Genomic DNA, 19,951 nt, shown 5'->3' on the forward strand with positions numbered 1-19,951 from the left:
ATTTGAGAAAAGTTATTTTATCCTTTTGCTCCACCCCTTCCCATATTATGCATCCACCACATCTTTGTTTCCTTTCCCTCATAACCCCTCCCAGGTCATCTCCATCCAGTAGGAGGAATCAGGAAAACTTTCACTGTGAAATCAAAACACCTGGGAGGTGATATTTTTTCATTGTGTGATTGTAATTATTTTCTTTTTAACAATGTGTTAAAAGAAAGACGAACCATCAAGTATATGAACTGAGATCTGCTGAACCATTGCAATTCTCAATTCCTAATAGTTGACAACAATAGATAGAAAATGCAGTCTACAGTTGGCTCCTCGTGGCAGGAGGGGATTGTACAGGGACAGTAGCATTGTAAGAACCCTGTGGCTCCTGAGCATCAACCCCAAGGTCTCTACCTCTGCTTCTATACAGAATATTGTGGAATATTGTGTGGTGGTCAGAGGGCCTCAAAACATGCTTGATTCCCCAGTGCTAGCATACATCCTCTAGTCTATCCCCCATCTTTCTAGGTACCTCCTCACAACTTGTCCCTTGATCAACAGATTACAGGAGAGTGAAGCTGATAGTGCAACACATTTTTTTCTATTCTCTTTCAGTAGCTGGCATATCTAGTACCCACTCAGTAAGTCATTTGATCCCTCATGGTAGTATGTGGAACTTACAAAGCACTCATGTGGTTTAAACAGCCAGTGTAAGTTGTGAACCATGAGGACAGGATGGGTGCCAATTGCAGGAAGAACTGATTTAAAATGTGCCAGGTTTAGTAGGGGAGGCACAATGAATGCATTTGGCACCCAGCTTCCAATGTCCACAGATTTCCATTGTGCAGTGGAGAAGGGTGTATCGGAGGAAAAAAAAAAGATGTTGCCGTGGAGGTGATAGCTATGATCTGTCTCCTCCAATTTCCCTGCATCCTCAGTTGGTTGTTGCACAGCAGTTGGGTACCTCTGATCTAGATCAACTATATAATGAACTGTATTTTATATTTATCTAGGACTGATGCAGAAAGTTGCCCTGACTTTGCAGTAGAACAAAAGGATGCATCTTCAAATGAATTGTCATACGATAATCAGCCAGAACAAGAAATAGTTGTGGCTCATGGTCAATATAACGTGGAAACATTAGCACTATTACAGTGTGAGTCAAAAGTAGATGAACCTTATAAATCTCTATGTATAGCAGTCAATCAAACCTTCCAGGCCTTAGTCAGCTATGTTGGAGATGATGGAACAATCTATGTAATACCAAAATCATTAGGTAAGTTTTTTTTTTTTTGTTTTTAAATTCCTATAACTGTGATTCTCCTGAAATAGTCTTTGACTGAAATGACATGAATACAGTATCGTATCTTTCCATGGTAACGAAAGCAAAACTAGAAAACATTAGGCTGTAAATAAGTGAATACTGACAATACATATTTCTAGTGCAATAGGTGTGTCATTCTGGACAGATAGTTTCCCCATGCTCATGAGCTGTGCAGATGGAACAAATTCCAGCTTTTCAACTCCTTCTCCATCAGAGGGCTCTTCCCTCTACAGTTCTTCTACATGCAAGCTGGATGAAGTCTTTCTGATTTGCTCTGTATACGAGTATTTTTTTTTATTATTATTTTTCCCCCCAGTCAAAAAGTTTTTGGTGGCTTTCAGTGCTCAGAGCACCCTGCTTCAGGGGTCAAGCTCTGCCTGTGTGGAGGAAAAGCAGACTGAGGTCTGCATCTGACAGGCCAATCCTGTTAGCCAGCCTGCAGACTCTTATAGAGCTCAGAGTTCAGCCCTCTAGTTGCTTTTCTTACCTACTGGTTCACAGGGGCTTGAATGCAGGTTGTCAGGCATCTGTAGGTGGCTCAGCGGGGGTTATTCAGAGTGCAGACTAGAGAATGACACGGTGGCGGCCACCGCATTTTAGCCACAGGTCACCCGCCGAAACGGGGAACGAAAACTAGCAGTCGCTGCAGCGACGGGGACAAGGCCATTCACTGCCCGTGGGGCGGTGAATGGTCTTGTCCCCGCAGTGAGGCATGAAGGATCGCGCGGTCCCTGCAGCACACACCCGCCTGCCCAATCGATCCTACTGTTTAGCCAGCTCTCTCCCTTCTCCTCACCTTAGTTTGTAGGTTTTCTTTTTCGGCGACCCGCACGCTATCAGAGAGCCGCGCACCCGCTGCTGCTCAGTTTCGATCTTCTGCTCTGACGCAACCGGAAACAGGAAGTTGCAGCAGAGCAGAAGATTGAACACTGAGCAGCCGCGCGTGCATGTCGCCGAAAAACAAAACCTACAAACTAAGGTGAGGAGAAGGGAGAGAGCTGGCTAAACAGTAGGATCGATTGGGCAGGCGGGTGGTGGCTGCGGGGACCGTGCGATCGCTCGTGTTCCCGGCTCAAATTGGAAGGAGGGAGTGAAAGGGAAAAGGATTCTGGGCCAAGGAGATGAAGACGGAAAGAAAAACCCACAGCAGGAAAGAAAGGGAAGGACAGGCAGGTGAGCCAGATGCTAGAAGCAAGGGGGGGAGGGGAAGAAAGAGGGAAAAAAGCTAGATGGGGTTGAAAAGAAGAGACACACTGGTATGGAAGAGGAAGATAGGGGAAATCTGGACACAGGAAGGTAACAGAAAGAGGGAAAATTATGTGCATGGGGCATAGGGACAGTGACATAAAGGGGACATGCCATGGGGATGGTATATGGACACAGGGGGGGGGGCAATGACAGATACATAGGGGAGATATTAGAAATGGAGAAAATAGGAGCACAGAAGCGAGATGGTTTGTGGGGATGGGACAGGGACCGAGCTTGCAGGCTCCAGTGGCTTGCACAAATTACATTGTAACGTGCCATGAAAATAAGAGGGAGGAAGGTAGATAGATAGATATAGATAGGCCACGCGAGAGGAGCTGAAGGGTAGTAGAAAGGAACAGATGGTAAAGGAGGGAGGGAAAGGGTGGAGGTGGAAAGGAATAGGACAGACATTGAAGGAGGGTGGAGAGGAACAGACCACGAAGGGAAATGTGGAAGACAGAGTGGGAAGAAGACAGATGCCAGACTATGGGGGAGCGGAAGGAAGAAGATGGGTGCTAGACCAATTGGAGGGGGGGGGGTGAAGGGAGAGGCACAGTAACAGCAAGTGGAAGACGCAGAGAGAAGACACACAGTGGATGGAAGGAATTGAATGAGAAGATGTGGAAAGCAGAAAGCAGACAAGAAAGGTAGAAAAAAAAAATTATATTTATTTATTTATTTTTTGCTTTAGGATAAAATAGTATATTAGTTGTGTTGATAAAAATTTATAAACAAAGCCCTGCCAGCTGAACATCTCTTTCTCTAGTTCAGCAGCAGGAACTTTGATTTATAAGAAAGGAATAAGCTAAATATTACAGTACTAAGGCTTATATGGATGCAGCGGGGACGGTGACAGGGCGGTGAATGGGATGGCAAGGGCGGTGAAAGGGATGGCGGTGACGGGGCGGTGAAGGGAACGGCGGTGACGGGGCAGTGCAGAGGATGGTGGGCCGGTGATGGGGCGGTGACGGGGACAGATTTTTTCCCCGTGTCATTCTCTAGTGCAGACTACATTTCACCTCCCCCCCCCCCCCTTTCGTGTGTGCGGGTACACGGGAGTCTGAGAATCAGTCAGACTTCAATCCATCTGGCAGCCTGAAGATGTCAGCATTGTTGGAACAATTGACCAAACAGCACAATAGTTCAAGTTAAATTTTCTGTGAGGGCTTAACCCAAACTTCAGATTGGAAGGGTATATATTTTCTTACCTCCCTTAACTCTCTTCACAGTGAATAATACAACATTTATAGATCCTCAGAAGTACCACCTAGCACTTATACAAATTCATTGTGTCGGGCTTTATGTACTACTTCCTCACCCGATCTTCCATATTTTGCTATTAAATTTATAAATACTTTTTTCCATCTTAGTGTATAAATAGTTTAAATACTTAGCTTAAAACTTGTGGTCATGCTTTCAGGGATTTATACCGCCAACATGTTTCACCCAAAGGAGTTTTATCAAGGCACCATATCCTTTTCTAAAGCTTAACACTGCTGTAACCAACCACTGAATAGTTAATTCAAAATAGCATTGTAGGAACAGTCATATTGAGACAGTGATTTCTTCTTCCAGATCCAGCTACTTTAAGAGCTGAGGCAGGCTGCAGCGTTTATCCCAGGACAGCAGGCATCATATTCTCACATGTGGGTGACGCCATCCATGGAGCCCCAGTATGGAGAGTTTTAAAAGTGCATCACCACTTTAAGAACTTGAGAAAATTTGTAAACATCCCACACCGCGCTAGTGCCTTCCCACCCGACGTAGGCTTGTGGTACCTCGGTTCTTAGTTTTCCGCAGAGCTAAGAAGTCATGTCTCTGAATACTGTTCAGTTTTTTTCCTATTGCCTTCCTGCTCTTGCATTTTTCTTTTATTTCTTTTAAAATTTCTTAATTAGTTAAAAAGAAAAGGAGAATCTTTTTTTCCCTCTCATCTTTTTGCTGTCGAGGACTTTGTTTTTTCTCTCAGCCATTGAGTTTGTCTTGGCTGACACGGTCTTTCCATCCATGTCTAGGCCATTAACAGGCTTCAAAAAGTGCTGCAGGTGCCAAAGGCCAATTTATATCACTGACCCACACAGTTGGTGCTTGCAGTGCCTTATTCCTGAACATCGGGTGGAATCCTGTGCCCGGTGTTTTACCCTGCAGGAACATTCCATCAAGAGCCAGAAACTTCAACAGGAGAAGTTGTCCAGGATCAGCATGGACACTGAAAAGATATCACAACCTTCGACATCAAAGACATGACACACTCTGTCCGGTAAGCCAGCTAAGAAGCCGCCAGCTTCCCAACCAGCGTCACAGGTCGATCTTGCATCGAGTCCCTTGATGCCGACCAAACAGCGACGACCACTTTGCGGCTTGCATCCTCATCAAGGTCACCCTCTGTGTGGCAAGCCATGGCACCGATGATACTGGCAGATAAGTTTCAAGTTTATTAGGATTTTATATACCGCCTATCAAGGTTATCTAAGCGGTTTTTACAATCAGGTACTCAAGCATTTTCCCTATCTGTCCCGGTGGGCTCACAATCTATCTAACGTACCTGGGGCTATGGAGGATTAAGTGACTTGCCCAGGGTCACAAGGAGCAGCGCGGGGTTTGAACCCACAACCCCAGGGTGCTGAGGCTGTAGATCCAACCACTGCACCACACACTCCTCACATAAGCTAGAGGTACCAGTGCTTTCCTTTCGTGAAAAGCTCGATGTGCTTTTCCAAGCAGAGTTGGGTGATGTATTTAAATTGTTTACCCCGATATTGACTCCCTCAGTACCAGCCCAGCCTCAGCATAAGGCTATCGGATCCAGTGGTACCGTAGCTGGCACTCTGTAAAGACATCGATCTCCATTGAGACACCGATCCAGTTTATCAAGACTGCGTCGTTCCTCCTCATCTTGATGCTCTAAGTTTAGTAAGCATCGTCGTTCTTCATGTGCTTCGAAAAGAAAACATTACTCTCCCTCACATCCTTTGAAGAGAAAAAGAGCTTAATGTCATACCTCATTGTCATCAGATCGGCACCGGATTCAATGCAAGCATCGATCTTCTACACACCCCTTTACCAAAGCCCTTTTATAACTCTTGACTTTCAGTCTGATTCAGCTGAGGACTTGTCTAACTCTACAACGGAGGCTTATGATACTCACTCTGAAAAGTTTCCACAGAAGCCTCTACCAAGGGCTAAATCTCCTACTGAAAGACTTTCTTTCACTAAATTTAATATTGGATTGGATTAAAGCAGGTATACGAACCTTAAATGATGTTATATCTAATAGTAAACTGCTGGATTTTTCACAGTTGCAACTTAAATTTGGTCTTGATAAAAAACAAAGTTATAAGTGGTTGCAACTGAAGCAGGCTATTCAGGCAGGGTTCCCTGAATGGAAATCTCTTAATAATCAATTTAGTTTAGATTTTTTATGCTTTCAGGCAGACTTCCTGGGACACCAGGCCACACAGTGGTATAAATTATTATCTGGAAGACTGGACTTAGAGATATTTGGAGTATTGAGATTAAGCATCAAATTAATGCATCTCAATGGACACGTATTTGGTCTTGGAGGATGAAATGTACAATGTCTGCATTTATGAGGCAAACATGGTTTTTCCTGTTGCATAGAGCACTCTGGACCCCTGCGTTTACAAAAATTGGATTGCTTTAAGTCTAATAGATGTTGACATTGTCATCTCGAAGCTGGAACTTTAGATCATTTATTGTTTTATTGTCCATTCATTAAGGCTTTTTGGCAGTCTATTTGGGATCAAATAAATTGCTTGTTAGAAAATCATGTAGCTTTGTCATATGACACAATTTTATTTGGCATGTATATAAAAGCTAAAAGTCAAATATCTGCTAATAATAACAAGCTTTTGATGATATTGACAGGAGTTGCCATCCAACAAATAACATATAATTGGAAGGATTATAAAAGACTGAATTATTGTTTCTGGTGGAATTCAGTTTGTCATGTATATAAAATGGAAAGAGCGTTGGCAGTGCAAAAAGGTTGTTATAATAAATTTAAGGATGTGTGGGGACCATTATTAAATTATAATAATGAATAATTTACACGTTTCCCTATGTTAATACACATGTGGATTTGGGATGGGGGGTTTCTTGGTTTTCCACTAAGAATATATATATGAAAGACATAAGATATTATTTTCATGAGATATAATATAATGATATTTGAATTTAGGAGGGGGGTGGGGGTTAAATCTTTTTGTTGTATAATATTGTAGATTTTCAAGTGGTATTGTAATATGTTTGTTTGATATTTATTGTACACTTGTAAGATATAAAATGAATAAAGAAATTTAAAAAAAATTTAATAGGCAGTTGTGAAAAGAGCTACCAGTCAAGCTAGAAGCTGACTCTTCCTTCAGTGCTGAATACTTGGAAGCATTAGATTACAATAAGCCTCCTAAAGAACTTCTTAGACTACCATTACATGGTACTCTCAAAGAGATTTTTCATAAGAATCGGAGAAGGTTATCATGCCGCTGTACTGGGCCATAGTGTGCCCTTACCTGGAGTACTGTGTACAGCACTGGTCGCCATACATGAAGAAGTACATGGTACTACTCGAAAGGGTCCAGAGAAGAGCGACTAAGTTCTTCTTCACCCAGAGAGTGATAGAAAACTGGAATGCTCTTCCGGAGTCTGTTATAGGGGAAAGCACCCTTCAGGAATTCAAGACGTATGAGGAAATTAGAAAGTCATGGGATAGAACAGGGGTCCCCAAAGTCCCTCCTTGAGGGCCGAATCCAGTCGGGTTTTCAGGATTTCCCCAATGAATATGCATTGAAAGCAGTGCATGCACATAGATCTCATGCATATTCATTGGGGAAATCCTGAAAACCTGACTGGATTCAGCCCTCAAGGAGGGACTTTGGGTACCCCTGGGATAGAAAATAATGTCTGTTTTATGCATTGAGAACTGGTTGAGAGACACAAAATAGAGTGAGTTTAAATGGTCAATATTCTCAATGGAGAAGGGTAAATAGTGGGGTTCCACAGGGATCTATGCTGGGATTGCTGCTTTATAACTATTTATGAATGATCTAGAGATGGGAATAACTAGTGAGATGATTAAATTTGCTGATGGCAGTAGTTTAAAGTTGTAAAATTACAAGAGGACCTTGTGAGACTTGGAAGACTGGGTAGATGACTTAATGTGAACAAGTGCAAAGCGATGCATATGGGAAAGAGGAACCCAAACTATAGCTATGTGATGCTGGGTTTTGTGTTAGCAAAAGGATCTAGGTGTCATTGTTGAGGATACGTTGAAACCCTCGGCTCAATTGCAGCAGCTGCTAAGAAAGTAAATAGAATGTTAGGAATTATCAGGAAAGGAAAAAAAAAACCAAAGATGAAAATGTTATAATGCCCTTATATCGTTTTGTGATACGGCTGCACCTCAAATCCTGTGTGCAGTTCTGGTCACCATATCTCAAAAAAGATATAGTGGAATTAGAAAAGGTACAAATTTTAATACACATGTGGATTTGAGGTGGGGGGTTCTTGGTTTTCCATTAAGAATATATATATGATTGTCATAAGATATTATTTTCATGTGTTATATATTAGTTGTATATGAATTTGGGAGGGGGGTGGGGGTTAAATCTTCTTGGTGTATGATATTGAAGATTTTTTAAGTGATATTGTATTATAATTGTTTGATATTTACTGTACATTTGATGTAAGTTTAAAAATAAATAAAGAAATTTAAAAAAAAAAAGGTACAAAGAAGGATGACAAAAATGATAAAAAAAGAATGGGACGACTTCCCTATGAGGAAAGGCTAAAGAGGTTAGGGCTCTTCAGCTTGGAGATAGAAGTGATAGAAGTCTATAAAATGAATGGAATGGAAAGGGTAGATGTGAATCGCTTATTCACTCTTTCCAAAATACTAGGACTAGAGGACATGCGATGAAATACTAAGTTGTAGATTTAAAACAAACTGGAGAAAATATTTCTTCATACAACGTGTAATTAAACTCTGGAATTTGTTGGATCTCAAGGCGGTGAATGCTTTTCTGAAGATTCCACTCTTTCAAATGGAAACAGTACGATCAGTTGTTGCAGCTATGACTCTGGTGGAGTCTGTATACTTTGGAGGAAAGGCGGGAGAGGGGAGAAATGATAGACATTTAAATACCTACGTAATATAAATGTGCATGAGTCGAGGGAGGAAGGGAAAGAAGGAAGGGTGCTGGGTGCAGAGCCTGACAGGGGAGGGATGGAAGGAAGGGTGCTGGGTGCAGAGTCTGATAGGAGAGGGAAGGAAGGGTGCTGAGTGCAGTACCTGACGGGAGGGAGGGAAGGGGGCTGGGTGCAGAGCCTGACAGGGCAGGGTACTTGAATATTAAGCTGCCCGACATATATTCGAGTCAACCATTTTTCCTCCTTTTTGGGGAAAAAGGGGGGTCTCGACTTATTTTCAGATCAACTTATATTCAAGTATATATAGTACTGTTCTTATAGCCCGTTACATTAACGGGTGCTAGAATATATATGTGTGTGTCTGTTTTTATTTTTTTTTTCTCTCTCCTTAGTCGCTTTCTGTATTTCTGTCTGTTTTTTTTTTTATTTATTTTTTTCCTTGGCTGTCCACCACCACCCCTTGCCTGCTCCCCCTGTCCATTCTCCCTTCCTTTTACCTCCCCTGTGTCCTCCACCACGCCATCACTGCTCACCTTATCCAGCAGAAGCCCTTATTCCTTTGTTTTACCTCCCTCGTCCATCATCACCTCCTTCCTGCTCCCCCTGTCCAGCAGTAGGCCTGTCTTTATTTTTCTGCCCCCCCTCCCTGTTCATCAGCACCTCTTCCCCTGTCCATCAACCCCTTTTCTGCCCTCCATTTCCGTGTGTTGCAGCATTTCCCTCCCACCCCACTTCCCTGTGCAGTATTTTCCTCCCCCTCCCCCAAACATTCCTTCTTAACTCCATGCCCTACTTATGTGTTTTCCGGGTTTGGCTGCCGCGGCCTTCAACCGCCGACAGCCGCCGCGGCTGACATTTGACTCGGGCCGCCGCAGCCGACATCCGACTTGTCTGTGAGTAAGCAGGAAGCGATCCTTGCGTTGCTAGTCCTGCTTCTCGGTGCAACTATAATTTCTGACCTGTGAAACCGTCATGAAGTCATGTGACAGTTTGCATGGGGCACGTGTCCGGAGGCTTAATTTGCAATCACTTATAGTATGACTACATTTGACTCGGGCCGCTGCGCCGCAGGAGAAGCAGTGCCCAACTTAAAAGCCGGAAGGGCGCTCGAAATCCGCCTCGGGGGGGGGGGGGGGAGAGGAAGAGAGAGAGCGGAGAGGCGGCGACAGGGAGCAGGACAGACCGTAAGCCGTGCATGCGCACTTCCTATGTGTCGCTACAGCTCACGGAAAACCGGCGCACACATAGGAAGTGCGCATGTGCGGTCTAGCGTTTTATTATATTAGATATCCTAAGTGGTTTTACATTCAGGTACTTTATCATATTTCCCTATCTGTCCCGGCGGGCCTAGTGTACCTGGGGCAATGGGGGGGATTAATTGACTTTGCCCAGGGTCACAATGAGCAGCTAGGGATTTGAACCCACAACCTCGGAGTGCTGAGGCTGTAGCTCTAACCACTACACCACATATTCCCTAATTATTAAAGACATGTATTGAAGCTTTTTAAATTATTTGAATTATCTGTGGTGTGATACTCCCTTCATTGCCATTGATGTATTGCTAAGCCTCTCCATTTTCAGTTTATTAAAGTCACTTTTGTCTGCCAGATTATTGTGTTAAGAATATATATATATTGTGGTTTTAACTGTTTATTGACTTAACATTTATTTTATGTATTCTGAATTACCTAGAAAGTGAACTGAACAAATTGATGGATGACATCCAGAATAACTTCAAATGTCTTGGTATGTTGGAACCGTATTGCTGGAAGAAGGGAGAGGCCTGCGCTATAAGAGGATCAGATACCATGTGGTATCGAGGAAAAGTATTGGAAGTACTTGGTGGTACTGTACGAGTAAGTTAAATTTTTTTTTTTTTTGTTCAAGTGTAAAATTCTTATAAATTTAATAAACAAGATAAACAACCAGAAATTTTTCCAAATAGTCATAAGAACATAAGAATTGCCGTTGCTGGGTCAGACCAGTGATCCATCATGCCCAGCAGTCCGCTCACGTGGTGGCCCTCTGGTCAAAGACCAGCACCCTAACTTAGACTAGCCCTACCTACGCACGTTCTTGTTCAGTAGGAACTTGTCTAACTGTCTTGAATTCCTGGAGGATGTTTTCCCCTATGACAGATCTGGAGGAGCTTTCCAGTTTTCCACCACTCTCTGGGTGAAGAAGAACTTCCTTACGTTCGTACAGAATCGATCCCCTTTCAACTTTAGAGAGTGCCCTCTCGTTCTCCCTACCTTGGAGAGGGTGAACAACCTGTCCTTATCCCTTTCAGTACCTTGAATGTTTCGATCATGTCCCCTCTCAATCTCCTCTGTTCGAGGGAGAAGAGGCCCAGTTTCTCTAATCTTTCGCTGTACGGCTGTTCCTCCAGCCCTTTAACCATCTTAGTGGCTCTTTTCTGGACCCTTTTGAGTAGTACCGTGTCCTTCTTCATTTATGGCGACCAGTGCTGGATGCAGTACTCCAGATGATGGCGCACCATGGCCCGGTACAGCGGCATGATAACCTTCTCCGATCTGTTCGGGATTCACTTCTTTACCATTCTTAGCATTCTGTTTGCCCTTTTCGTCGCCGCTGCACATTGCACGGAAGGCTTCATCGACTTATCGATCAGAACTCCCAAATCCTTTCCTGAGAGGTCTCTCCAAGTACCGCCCCGAACATCCTGTATTCGTGCATGAGATTTTTGTTACCGATATGTATCACTTTACAGTTATCCATGTTGAACCTCATGTGTCATGTCGATGCCCATTCCTCGAGCCTGATTATGTCACGTTGCAGATCTTTGCAATCCCCCTGTGTCTTCACTGCTCTGAATAACTTCGTATCGGCTGCAAATTTAATCACTTCGCTCGTCGTACCTATGTCCAGATCATTTATAAAGATGTTGAAGAGCACGGGTCCAAGCACCAAGCCCTGTGGCACCCCACTGGTGATGCTCTTCCAGTCCGAGTATTGTATATTTACCCCCACTCTCTGTTTCCTATGCTGCAGCCAGTTTTTAATCCATGTGAGTATTTCACCCTCAATTCCATGGTTCGCAGTTTTCCGAAGTAATCGTTCATGCGGAACCTTGTCAAACGCCTTCTGAAAATCCAGATATACAATGTCAACCGGGTCGCCCTTGTCTATATGCCTGTTTACTCCCTCAAAGAAGTGCAGCAAGTTCATCAAACAAGATCTGCCTTTGCTGAAACCGTGCAAACAAAAAAGTAAAGAAAAACATTCATATATCCAATGGCCATAGGAAATAGAATATTTTAGACCACAATAGTAAGGAAACCCAATATAGAATGAGGAATGATTTCAAAAGAGAAGAAAGGTCACTTATTCAATCATTAATTCAGTGTCTCAGATTAGATTCACAGTACCAAAAAATACTAGCCTAAGTTTTATAAAGTCTTGCAATCTTTCATCAGATCAGCCCAGTTGGATCTAAGCCATAATCTACAATTGGAATAATTACCCTCCCTCTTAATTATCTACTTTTGTTTAATGAAAAGATGCAAAGATATAAGGACAGACTACTTTGTAGCGCCTCTCAAGCAGTTAAATTGATTGATTCTGTTCTTCAGGTTGCTTGGTCAAGTACAACATTTATGTCTTTATGGAACGACAGCTATGATCTGCTACTGATTGGATGTCCTTTTTAGAAATGCAGGATAAATATCGACTACCAAATAACCAAACTTTTAAATGGATGCAACTTCAACATTGTATAAGGGCCATTATCAAAACTTCACAGTTTGCTGACAAAACACCAAACTTGTTAGATTTCATTAATAAAATATCCTTTAAGAAAGGTGCCGCATCGGCTTGGTATAAAGTGTTACATGACAATAAATTTCATAGGCCTGGTGGAACTGATTCTACATGGTCTCATGAGCTTAAAATGGTAATATCTGATAAACAATGGGAACAAACTGTATACAGAACCTTGAAAACTACTGCCATTACTCAATCTATGGGTCCTTTTATCAAGCCGCGCTAGTGGGGTTAGCGCGTCAGACATTTCATCACGTGCTAACCCCCGTGGCCGGCTAAAAAACTAACGCCTGCTAAATGCAGGTGTTAGCGGCTAGCGCAGCAGGACCCCCTACAAATTGAGTAAAATTAGAACTACAGTGGTGCCTCACACAACGAACTTAATTCGTTCCAGGAGCAAGTTTGTTATGCGAAAAGTTCGTTATGTGAAACGCGTTTTCCCATAACAATACATGTTAAAAAAAATAATTCGTTCTGTAGCATAAAATATGCTAAGATGACATAAAAAAAGATAAATTTTTGGTTATTATTTTTATTTAGATACATCTAAAAACATAATTGTTTTTTAAAACAACACACATTTTTTAAATTTAAAGACAGACTAAGTAGAGTCTAATTTTACAGTGAGAGAGGGCAGAGTCTCAGCTGCAAAAACTGGGACTTAACTGTTCATTTTTTTTTTTTTTTCTACCGTGTTTCCCCGATGATAAGGCAGGGCCATCAAATAAGACAGCCCCCCCTTTTTAGAAAAAAATGTAAAATAAGGCACCCCCCCGCAAATAAGCCACCCACCGATACCTGCGCTTACCCGAATCGGGTGGTACGGTGGGTGACTCCGTGTGGTCCCTGGCACCCCCGACACGATCGGGGCAAGAGGGAGCTCAAGCCCTCTTGCCCCCCCGACTCCCCGACACGATCGGGGCAAAAGGGAGCCCAAGCCCTCTTGCCCCGCCGATTCCCCAACTCCCCGACAATATCGGGCCAGGAGGGAGCCCAAGTCCTCCTGGCCACGGCGACCCCCTAACCCCACCCTGCACTACATTACGGGCAGGAGGGATCCCAGGCCCTCCTGCCCTCGACGCAAACCCCCCCTCCCCCCAACGACCGCCCCCCCCAAGAACCTCCGACCGCCCCCCCAGCCGACCCGCGACCCCCCTGGCCGACCCCCACGACACCCCCAACCCCCTTCCCCGTACCTTTCTGTAGTTGGCCGGACAGACGGGAGCCAAACCCGCCTGTCCGGCAGGCAGCCATCGACGGAATGAGGCCGGATTGGCCCATCCGTCCCAAAGCTCCGCCTACTGGTGGGGCCTAAGGCGCCTGGGCCAATCAGAATAGGCCCGGGAGCCTTAGGTCCCTCCTGGGGGCAGGGCCTGAGGCACATGGTCGCCATTTCCCTGTAAGTTTCCTGAAGTCCAGTAACATCCAGAGAATCTTCTGACATAATTTCAACTTCTGCTTTTAAAAATAAGTTAGCTTGGACATCTTTCATTTATTTCACTTTCTACTTGAGAGAGTTCATCTTTAGCCTGAGACAAGCACTAACTTCAAAAAATTGTGCAAATAAAGAAATAACTTTTTCTGGATAGAGTCCACCACAATCCAAATATTCTCCCTAGTTATTTCAGTTGGATGAATCAACGGAAGCACAAACAGCAAGGGGGGGGGCAGACCATCTATAGCTATTTATTTTATTTGTTTTCTATCCCGTTGTCCCCAAAAAGCTCAGAATAGGTTACAGGTTAAATATACATAATATACAGTTAGAATGTTATGATTTGCTATAATTAAAGTACAAGTTTTACAATACAAGTATTTATCCTAGCTCAACACATACTAGGGTGTCTAATGCCAATATACAGTTTACAGGTTACAGTTTGCCATAGTTATCCTTACAATACAATTTTTTTCAATATATGCTTTTATCCTAACTTGTCATGCTCTTAAGGATCTAATACCAATAGTTTCAAGTTTATTAGGATTTTATATACCGCCTATCAAGGTTATCTAAGCGGTTTTACAATCAGGTACTCAAGCATTTTCCCTATCTGTCCCGGCGGGCTCACAATCTATCTAACGTACCTGGGGCTATGCATAACATACAGTTTACAGGTTAAATTTGCCATAGTTAGTGCAAGATTTTTGAATACAAGTTTTTATCCTAATGTGACACATACCAGGATCTCTAAGTACCAATATACATTTCTTTGTAAGCCATCGGTCATGGGCAGGGAAGTTGGGTGAAGGTATGTTTTTATTGCTTTCCTAAAGTTGAGGAGTCCTTCAAGGGATCTGATCTGTGGGGGCAGTTAGTTTCAGTGGTTTGGAATGAAGTGGGAATAGGAACATCGTCTGGCCGTTGAAGGGCACAGCCTTGATTGCCACGTTTTGTACATGCTAGAAATGTCATATGTTCTTCGCCATGTGACAGTTGAATAGCACATTGCAGTAATCCATGTGGGTGAGTACTAAGGCATAGAGTGTTTGTGTGAAGTCAGACTCTGAAAAGTAGTTCCTTATTTTTCAGAATTGCCACAGGTAGTAAAATGAGAAAGATACCACCTGAGAGATATGGTTGGAAACTGATAGGTTGCAGTCAAGGAATATTCCTAGGCTGCACACTTGGTCTTTTGCAGTTATGGTAGAGTCCCAGTGCAGCGAGGGCCTGGCACGGTAGCAGTGTTCTTTGCGGACCCAAAGGAGTTCCGTTTTGGAGGCATTTAGTTATAATTTGTTGACGGACATCCAGTTTTTGTTTTCTGAGAGGCAATTTAAGAGTTTCATGATCTGAGCGTCAAGGGTTTCTCCTAGTGGTAGGTATAGTTGGATTTCATCAGCGAAGGAGTTAATCTGTATTTGGTATTTGTGGGCTGTGTCTAGGACAGGTCTAATGTAGAGATTGAATAATAGGTGGGATAATAGAGTCCCCTGTGGAACACCGTATTTGATCAGTTTCGGATTCAATAGCGCATCTTTGAACAGAACGCTTTGGGATTGATTATTCAGGAAGGAGTTGAACCATTGTACTGCAGTGTCTCGAATTCCAATTTCAGAGAGCCATTCAATCAGGAGAGGGTGGTTAATACTGTCGAACACCGCGCTGAGATCCAGCAGCACCAGAAGCATATCATTGCCCTTATCCATGAATTTCCAGCAGTCATCGACGTCGAGTGCAGAGTATGGGTCACTGATGTATTCCATGGTCTGTTTAGTTTTATTGATTTTTAATGATACTCGTCATGGCAGCGACTTGTATATCATAAGCAATTTTATAGTCTGACTAGTCTCATAGCCCATTACATTAACGGGTGCTAGAATATATGTGTGTGTGTCTGTCTTATTTCTTTCTCTCTCTCTCTCTCCTTAGCCGCTTTCTGTATTTCTGTCTTTCTTTTTCTTCGGCTGTCCACCCATTCTCCCTTCCTTTTACCTTCCCTGTGTTCACCACCACCCCTTCACTGCTCACCTTATCCAGCAGCAGCCCTTCTCCCTTTTTTTTATCTCCCCCCTATCCAGCAGCACCTCTTTCCTGTCCCCCTGTCCAGCAGTAGGCCTCCCTTTCTTTTTCTTCCCCTGTCTCTTCCACTGTCCATCAGCACCTCTTTCCTGCTCCCCCATCCAGCAGTAGGCCTCCCTTCCTTTTTCTCCCCCCCATCTCTTCCCCTGTCCAGCAGCACCCCTTACCTCGCGTCTGCCCTCCGCCGACAGCTGCCTCAAGCCGACGCGGCCTGCAGCTGCCGACAGACACCGCGGCCTGCAGGCGCCAACAGCCTCCGCACCGCCTGAAGCCGACATCTGCCTTGGGAGAAACTCCTGTTGAAACAATTTGTATGTTACTTGTATTTTTATATTTTGTATGTATTTGGTTAGAGCGATGATTGTGTTGATGTGATCAGTATGTTAAATGTAATGTATTATTTTGTATGTAAAAGTATTACTTGCCCTTGATAAAGGCAGGATATAAACAAACCTTTTTTAAAGCCAGCTACATTAACTGCTGTTACCACATCCTCTGGTAATGCATTCCAGAGTTAAACTATTCTCTGAGTGAAAAAATATTTCCTCCTATTGGTTTTAAAAGTATTACTCTATAACTTTGATTGTTCCCTAGTCTTTGTAAATCTTGATGCAGTCAAAATCGATCCACTTGTACCCTTTCTATACCACTCAGGATTTTGTAAATTTCAATCATATTTCCTCTCGTCTCTCTTCCAAACTAAAGAGCCCTAACCTCTGAAGTCCTTCCCCTTTATCATCTTGGTTGCTCTTTTTGGAACTTTTTCTAGTGCTGCTATATCTTTTTTGAGATAAGGAGACCAGAACTGAACGCAGTACTCTAGGTGAAGTCGCACCATTGAGGGATACAGCGACATTATAACATTTAGTCTTGTTAATCATCCCTTTTCTAATAATTCCTTGCATCCTGTTTGGCTTCTTGGCTGCCGCCACACATTGGGTGGAAGGCTTCAGCATATTGTCTATGATGACACCCAGATCCTTCGCTTTGATTTGAATTATTCTTCCCAACGTGCATCACTTTGCATCTGTCCACATTAAATTTCATCTGCTATTTGGACGTCCAGTCTTCCAATTTCCTGAAGTCTTCCTGCAGTTTTTCACAGTCTGCATGTGTTTTAACAACTTTCAACAGTTTAGTGTCATCTGCAAATTTAATTGCCTTGCTCGTAGTTCTAATTTCTAGATCATTTATAAATGTTAAATAGCATCAGTCCCAGCACAGATCCCTGTGGCACACCACTATTTACCCTCCTCCACTGAGAAAAATGGCCATTTAATCCTACCCTCTGTTTATCCAATAACCAGTTCTTAATCCATAATTGAACATTGCCTCATTTCTCATGACTCTAATTTTCTCAGGAGCCTCTCATGGGGAACTTTGTCAAAAGCCTTCTGGAAATCTAGGTGCATTACATCAGCCAACTTGCCTTTAGCCACATGTTTTCACACCTTCAAAGTTTATCATGCAAATTGATGAAGCAAGACATCCTTCAACTGAACCCATGCTGACTCTGTCTCATTAAATTGATGGCGATAATTGTATTATGCAGAATATAAGGGAGGGCCCATAATCCTATATGTATGAGTCACTTCTTACCTGGGACCTGAAAAGACACAAATATAAAAAGATGCAGCTGAATGATAGAAATGCTTCAGAGATTTGGACAGCACGCAGAGTACATGTTTATCTTCATGTTCCACAATTTTATTTGTTATAATTGTTTCCACTATTTTGCCCGGCACCAAGGTCAGACTTACCGTCAACAGCGTAACATTGACCACTTTCCAATCTTCAGGTACTACAGATGATTTTAATGACATGTTACAGATCACTAACAGTTGTTCTGGGGTAACTATAGACAACTCTTGAGGGCTTTCCCAAAACTGCAGTATTATCCATACAGTGTCCAAATGACGGAGCATGCCCACTACAGTAGCATGTGTGTTACTGTTGCCTTTTTTGTGATCATAGATCTATCGGCGGTGAGTTAGGGATATCAGGACATGTCACATCACCAAAGAAGAACTGGTCTGTGCCAAGCCTTCAGAGCCAGAGTGCCCCTATTACTTGTATTGAGGAAGCTTCGAATTAGCTTGATGAGTCACTAAGGTAGGAATTAGGGGGTAGGGTTTTCCAAATTCTATTTCGTTTTTGACATTGCTCAAGAGGTAAAGATGAAAATGAAAGCAAAATGGTTTGAAGCTCACTCTGCACATCTATCCAGCAGCTGAGTTATTTTATTCTATGGTGGTGGTAAAATATACCAAAGAAAGATGAATATTTAAATTAATAGTTTTTTAAAAGGACGTATATTTTCTGAGGATTTAAAGAATGTTGTAAAGCATTTGAATCTTTTTATTTCTAAGTTTTTTTTATTGATTTTTTCACATATCAACAAGTGTTATAAATTTTCCATACATTTATCTTAACAATACACTTGATATCTCTATAATGTATTTTATATAAACCATATTTTATATTATTTTTCTTATGAATTTATATAACATATATATTGTAATGATTTTATCAATTATTATTTAATTATGAACCCTTTTCTCTCCCTTTATCACATTAATTTCTCATAGGACTATCATTTATTCATTATGATATATTTTTTATAATGTATAATAAAGAGAATAAATTCCTTACCCCTTCTCTCCCTCCCTTCTTTAACCATTATCTTATTATGGGAAAAAAAAAAATTAAAATCATTCATTGCAAAAATCTGTTAATGGTCCCCAAATCTTCTTGAACTTATCCATATATCCTTTTTGTGTTGCAAATGTACGCTCCATCTTATATATAAAGAATGTTGTAAAGCATTTGAATCTTGACTATTTTAGAAAAATTTAAATAGAGGCTCAGTCTGATGGCCTATTTTCCTTTCTATGATGATAAATAAAATAATTATCCCTTTAAGATTCATCAGAAGAAAGGCTGTATACCCTAGAGCAGTGGTTCCCAATCCTGTGATAGCCCTAATGAATATGCATGGGGTAGAATTGTATGCCTGTCACCTCCATTATATGCAAATCTTTCTCATGAATACTGTATATGGTTTTCAGTAATGTAGAGATGATGCGGTATACAAACCTAAAGTTTAGATTAGATTAGATAGAATCAGGCTGCTCTAATCTTCATGCTGGCATAGTGACCTTACACATAAGGAGCATTTCTGGATCTGTACATCTAAACTGTATCTTCCAGTTGCTATTCCAGACTATTATTTCTTTGCCAGTTTTTAAGACACTCACTTTGGAGTATATGCATATGGCAAATAATACAAACTATAATCACTTATAGAGGAACCAATTTTGTTACATAATTTTTTTTGTAGGCATTTGAGTGGAATACTAATGAGTAGCAGGGTCATACAAGCAATTCATTTGCAGGGTCATACAAGCATGTTCAAGAGAAAACTGAAAAGTAGAAATGACCCTTTTAACTGAAAGTCTTCTCTTTCACAATTTAGAGTTACTTTGACAGAGGTTGATAGTTTACAGTTCATATAGGGTGAGTTTTTGGATATCCAGGCTTCAATGAATGAAATTGTGAAAACTTCTATTCTGCTGTCCATGGAGAATACCTGACTGATATTTATTTTGCATTCATGTTAGTGTACGTACAATTCTAATACAAGTGGATGCACTATGCAGAGTGAAATCAGGGAGTATAATATTTTGATTTGTATTTTTTGGCCATTTATTGGAATATCTGATTCTGCTAATATATTTTTGCTGTTTCTCTAGGTACAGTATTTAGACCATGGATATATTGAGAAGATCCCTCACTGTCATCTCTATCCAACTGCCTTACAAGCTAATGTACCTCAGTTCTGTGTACCCTGCCAGTTATTTAAGACACTACCAGTGAGTATTTGTGCTAAGCATAGTAGTTATTCAAGTTAATATTTTCCTTTA

The 19,951-nt window shown here is 42.0% G+C and overlaps 1 protein-coding gene across 6 annotated transcripts in view; it reads left to right on the plus strand.

The window, feature by feature from the left end:
* RNF17 (ring finger protein 17) overlaps nt 1-19,951 on the plus strand; it is a 510,797-nt gene that overhangs the window by 411,802 nt on the left and 79,044 nt on the right. For all 6 annotated transcript variants that reach the window (XM_033948471.1, XM_033948470.1, XM_033948472.1 and 3 more), the window contains 3 exons: nt 1,002-1,264; nt 10,421-10,584; nt 19,781-19,900. In XM_033948471.1, coding sequence (XP_033804362.1) covers nt 1,002-1,264; nt 10,421-10,584; nt 19,781-19,900 — 547 coding nt within the window. The remainder of the gene's footprint in view (nt 1-1,001; nt 1,265-10,420; nt 10,585-19,780; nt 19,901-19,951) is intronic.

This window comes from Geotrypetes seraphini, chromosome 6, assembly GCF_902459505.1.
Source record: "Geotrypetes seraphini chromosome 6, aGeoSer1.1, whole genome shotgun sequence".
In the NCBI taxonomy this organism is placed as follows: Eukaryota; Metazoa; Chordata; class Amphibia; order Gymnophiona; family Dermophiidae; genus Geotrypetes; species Geotrypetes seraphini.